The sequence below is a fragment of the Hibiscus syriacus genome, unplaced genomic scaffold (assembly GCF_006381635.1).
Source record: "Hibiscus syriacus cultivar Baekdansim isolate YM2019G1 unplaced genomic scaffold, ASM638163v2 tig00111648_pilon, whole genome shotgun sequence".
NCBI lineage: Eukaryota > Viridiplantae > Streptophyta > Magnoliopsida > Malvales > Malvaceae > Hibiscus > Hibiscus syriacus.
In genome coordinates this window covers 1,916,459-1,922,389 of record NW_024063145.1, presented here as the reverse complement: position 1 = coordinate 1,922,389, position 5,931 = coordinate 1,916,459, and the positions used below count along the sequence as shown (strand labels likewise).

General features: G+C 33.1%; 1 protein-coding gene across 1 annotated transcript; it reads left to right on the top strand.

Annotated features, from left to right (window-relative positions):
- The first annotated feature begins 256 nt into the window (after positions 1 to 256).
- On the top strand, positions 257 to 2,073 carry LOC120166799 (protein DETOXIFICATION 56). Its single transcript, XM_039176000.1, has one exon. The coding sequence runs from the start codon at positions 413 to 415 to the stop codon at positions 1,898 to 1,900; it is 1,488 nt and encodes a 495-aa protein (XP_039031931.1). The 5' UTR covers positions 257 to 412; the 3' UTR covers positions 1,901 to 2,073.
- Positions 2,074 to 5,931: the final 3,858 nt, after the last annotated feature.

Sequence of the window (5,931 nt, the reverse complement as noted above, 5' to 3'; positions counted from 1 at the left end):
TCCTATCAAGCGTACAAAGATGGATTGAGGAAGTGGGTGAAAGTAATCGTCTTTCTTAAAAATTTTAAATTTCTATATATTTTAGATTTCTTTACATTATCGATTGAAATTCTATTTTCATCTTCTTAAAATTTTATAAATTTGATTCCCTAATATAAAATTTTACTTAGTCCCTGAAAATACATTTTATAATCATGAATTTGCATTATCATCACGCATTATAAATCAATCACCCAACTCTCCCTTCATTAGTTGGCCGTTACACACTCCCAATAAAAAGCCATCATATTTGCACATTAACACCCTCACGGAACTCATGCATTAGCCGTAGCCAGTAAGCAATCCATCTTTATCTAAAGAAACCCTGAATTTTTGGATTTTAAACCAAACTTGGCTCAAGATTCAACAGAGAATGCTTGCAACCGCAACAACATACAGAGTAGAAGAGATATCTCTGCCGCCTTCAGTTTCAAATCCCACCAAGAAATGGCCAACCAACCTGCTGCAGATGATGCTTTCGGAGCTGAAAATACAGAGAGGAATAGCACTTCCTTTGGTGGCCATGAACCTAACCTGGTTCGCCAAGATAGCGGTCACTACTGCGTTTCTAGGAAGGCTCGGAGAGCTTGAGTTAGCCGGTGGCACACTCGGTTTCACCTTCGCTAATGTCACTGGTTTCTCGGTCCTGAATGGACTTTGTGGGGCTATGGAACCTGTTTGTGGTCAAGCCTTTGGAGCTAAAAACTTTAGGCTCCTTCACAAGACACTTCTAATGGTTACAATCTTGTTACTCTTAACTACGCTGCCTATTTCTTTCCTGTGGCTCAATGTTGACAAAATTCTGATCCATTTTGGCCAAAAACAAGACATTTCAGCTGTTGCAAAGACGTATCTCTTCTATCTTCTCCCTGATCTGGTTGTCACTTCGTTGTTATGCCCTCTCAGAACCTATTTGAGCTCTCAAAGCGTAACGATTCCGATAATGTTTAGCTCGGCTCTTGCGCTTGCTTTTCACATCCCAATTAACATCTTTCTTGCAAAAGCTAAGGGTCTTGAAGGGGTTTCAATGGCAATCTGGATAAGTGATCTCATAGCTGCAATCCTTCTAGTCTTATATGTAGTGGCAAAAGAAAATCGGAAGGGAGGGAAATGGAGTGAAGGAGGATGGCGGGATCAACGTGTTGAAGATTGGCTTAGACTGCTTAAGCTTGGCGGACCATGTTGTCTTACCACCTGCCTTGAATGGTGGTGCTACGAGATTTTGGTCTTGCTCACCGGTAGGTTACGGAACGCCAAGCAGACGGTCGGAGTGCTTGCTATTGTTCTAAACTTCGACTACTTGCTCTACTCTGTTATGTTGTCACTAGCCACATGTGCATCCACTCGTGTCTCTAATGAGCTCGGCGCAAACCAGCCTGTCACAGCATACCGGTCTGCATACGTATCGATTGCGGTGAGCTCAGTTTCGGGTTGCGTCGGGGCTTTGGTAATGGTAGGAGCGAGAGGTATTTGGGCCCCTCTGTTTAGCCATGATAAAGGGATAGTAGCAGGAGTGAAAAGGACGATGCTGCTGATGGCAGTGATTGAAGTTGTAAACTTCCCTTTAGCTGTTTGTGGAGGAATCGTTCGTGGAACAGCTAGGCCATGGTTGGCGATGTATGCTAATCTTGGGGGGTTTTATCTCATAGCTTTACCGTTGGGTGTTGTTTTGGCATTCAAAGCTGCACTTGGGCTAAAGGGGTTGTTGCTAGGCTTTTTAGTTGGCATGGCAGCATGTTTGACATTGTTGTTGATGATGGTTGTGAGAATAAGGTGGCTTGAAGAAGCCGGAAAGGCGTATATACTCGCCTCCGAAGAGAACTCGAGAACGGTTAACGCTGTAAACGAGATGGAAGTATGAAAAGCACACTATAAGAGCTTCAAAATAATGCTACTTACACATAGACACTAACTTCAATCTCCTATCTATTCTCATCTATCAAGTGTAATACAGAGGAATCAATCCTCATGAATCATCATTTATACCCTGCAAAGACCTATTGTCATGAGCCTAACTTCTATATATGAACAACTCCATGTAATCTTGAAAAATGTCCTAAAAATGTATTGCAGAGTTCATCATCTTTCTTTGGATGCTGCAGCAACTGCATCATTCCAAGGCTGTATTCGTTGTTCATCATATATTTTGTTACTCAACATTTGTAATTGTTCAACTTCAAAGAAACCATGAATTGAATTCACATAAGACCTTAAAATTTTAGGTGAATCCATTATCTTCAGTTAAGACTCTAGTCCTTGGATAGGTACTATATGCATTCAGGGTCATGTCTGGGCATGGGCAGGAGGGGCTGCCAAGCCCGTAATTTTTATAATATATTATGCTTGTAAAAAAATATAGTTTCATATCAATTATAAGGCCCAATTAATTTTAATACTTGTTATTATGAGTTTAATTTTTTCAATATTTATTATTATGAGTTCAATTTTCTTCTAATATTTATTATTATAGGCATACTCTTATAATTTTTTTTTAATATTTGTATAAGTGCCTAACTTTTTTCAGTATTTTTTTATAATATTTGTTATTAAGGGTCCAACTTTTTCAATACTTGTTATCATACACCTAATTTTTTCAATATTTGTTATTAGGGGCATACTTTTAAAATTTATTTTATTTTTTAATATTTACTATTTGTTATTATAAGTCCAATTTTTTCAATACTCTTATTAGAGGTCCAAAATTTTTCAATATTTATTATTATGAACATACTCTTAAAATTTAATTTTTAATATTTGTTATTAGAAACTCAAATTTTTAATACTTGTTATTATGGAGTTATCCTTAGAATTTATTTTTTCAACACTTGTTATTAGGAACAATTACATAAATAACAGTCTGTAACCACAACAACGATCATTAAATAGTAGTAACGACATCATCCAAAACTGTGATATCTAGTTATCTACGACCGTTATGCCAACAATAGCATATGTTATTAAAAAATCAGAATCACGATACTTGCAGTGACCGTAATATCATTAGTTATATATGCATCATCGATAAACACAATTCGATCAAAAACACAAATACAAATTGTAATTTAATTCTTAATTAAGGACGTAATTTTTTGATTCACCCGAGGGGTAGCAAAATTTTAGAAACAGGGGCATTCAATGAATTATTGGTATGCTTGTGTTTCATTACCATACTAATAGTTTTAAAAGCATAGCATAAGAGAAATTAATTTTGTAGTGTGATTAATTGCATGTATATTTAAGTAATTTAATTTTAATAAGAGATTAAATACTTAAATATGGAATAACTATTCTAATTATTTAATTACATTACTATTATTATATTCTACCTATCGTGTTAATTTTATGATACTTACAGTTATTACAAGTACCAACATTAAAAGCACGAAAATATAAAACATTAAGAAATGAATTGTCATAAAAAAATATTACAATAAATATAAATTCATTAAGGGATCTCAATGATTAAAACAGGAAAAAAAAAGGAACTCATAGATAATGTTAGAGTATAAAATTAAGCCAACTGTAATTAGTTAGGTTGATTAATAACTGGTTATGGTTTGGGTTTTGCCTAATTATGTGAATGTTGGTTTCTTAAGATTGTTGATGTGTAAGTCTGAATTGATGTTGAAAACAGATTCTTCACCCAAGAGAAGTTCGTTTGGAAAGTTTCTTGTGTTGTTTGTTTTCTATCACAAGTTAGCTTAACAGTCAAGTATCCATTGTGAAGGAGAAAAAAAAATATAGGAAGAGTATAGTGTTTAACAGTTTAACTTTTATAAATCATATAAATAGGATGTCTTCTTGTCTAAAAGAGACTTCATATTACAGCTGAGGGTTTGTAGCTTGACCGCCTTACTTCTAATAAAAAAAAAAGTTTCAGTAAGTATTGAAGAAGAAAGACAGTGGAGAAGGAAAGAGAAGGTTAAAGAAGAGGGATGAAAGATTGGAAATGAAAAACGTCTTGTTGTCAATGACAATTTCAGTTTATTAATCAAGTTACTGATGTCATCTCACAAAAGAAAATAGAAATTAGAATAAAAAGAAAAAAAATTGAAGAAACAAGATAAATGTTAGAATATAAGATTGAGTCAACTATAATTAGTTAGGTTGATTAATAGTTGGTTATAGGTTTGGGTTATATAAACCCAATGATTGTAAGTAGGCTAAGACAATGTATTACAATTTACTTCAATTAAAAATATACTATTAATCCACGAACCAAATTATTTCACACATTCATTATCAAATCGCCAATCCCAAATAATTTGGAATTCAACAAATACACTAACAGCCGTCCATTCATCAACTGCGGCCACCATGACTGCTTTCTCGGTAATAGTAATTTACATCACTAAGTATAAAACCAGTAAACTATATAGGCATGATTAGCATTAAGACTAACCCAGACAATTAAAATCCAGTATTTGTACTGTCCCAGCCATGTATGTATCTTTTGTGTCCCAGTAGAATAAATCTATCCCCTTAACAGAAGTACATATACTTTGACTGATAACATGTTATTCACCAAGGAAATAACTAAAAAATTGAAAGCAATTAACAAGAAGAAGACTATCACTACTACCCACATGAGAAAGAAAAATAGTGTTGTTGCAGAGCCATTACACGGGTGGAAAAAACAAGTACCAACTTAGGGGTTTTTTATTTGAAAAGGTTCTGAAATGTGAGGAGTCACCACCAATCATTTTAAGGTGTAATTGGGACACCATAAAAAACCATGTGATTTTAATAAAATATTTTTATTTTTATTAAAATATCAAGTTTTGGGTTTGCAAAAATCCAAAAATAAGGTTTGGGACTCGGTTACGCGTGGGGAGGGATTAACACCCCACAAGCGCCCAAAAATTGGTACCTAGTTGATTACCCTATATTTACAATCAAAAATTTTGAGTTCGAACTTTATCTAATTTAAAAATCATTACAGATGCAAAGTTGAAAAGGGTATTCGTTTATTAAAGCCATTAGCATTCGCCCCTAGCATGAACGTGTGAGATCAACTATTGTGCCCGATAACAGGACATTGCTTTAATTTTATAAATCATGATGCAATCTTGAAAAGGATGTCGACCTATTTCGAGAATCACCAGTAGTCACCCCCTCAGCATACTTGCGGGAGATATACTATTGACTCCCTAATAAGTGAACATTTCCTTAGGCTTTAAAATAAGATACAATCAAACAAATTTTTATTAATCCTAATTAAAATATGGATATATTAAAGTCTTTTTTAGCTTACAGTGTCAAATTATAAAAATTAAAGAACCTAGAGGCTCAAATCTAAAAATGTAGGCTCTAATATTAATATTATTTTATTTTTAATTAATTAATTATAGAATCAAATAATTGAGATGATCCCTTTAGCATTTAGGCGAGGGCCAACTCATATAATTCCTTAAATTAAAGGAACTAAATTGAAAGCTAATCTAAATGGAGGCTTTAATATTAACCTATTTAATTGTATTAATTTAAAAATCTAATTAAAACATTAAGGACCAAAATGTAAGAGAACTAAAATCATGGGATCTAACTGTAAAAGTTTAAGGTTTAAGGATCTAAGTCTATAATACTTAAGGTTTAAGGACTGGTCAATAAATCAAAGGTCTGATAATCCCAATTAATTTGTTTTAAAAATAAATTAAAATTAGTGATTGATTAATAAATTAAGGGTTCGAACAATCGATTCGAGTAATCGGGCATTTTATGCGAAAACCTGAATTGAAATGTTCCCTAATTAAAAATAAGGTGAAATCCTAATTTATAGATCAAATTTAATTTACAAATCTAATCTAAGGACAAATTATAAAAAAAAACTAATTAAATAAAACTAAAATAACAAATCCATTTGAAAAAAAAATAAACATGCAAAAATTAAAA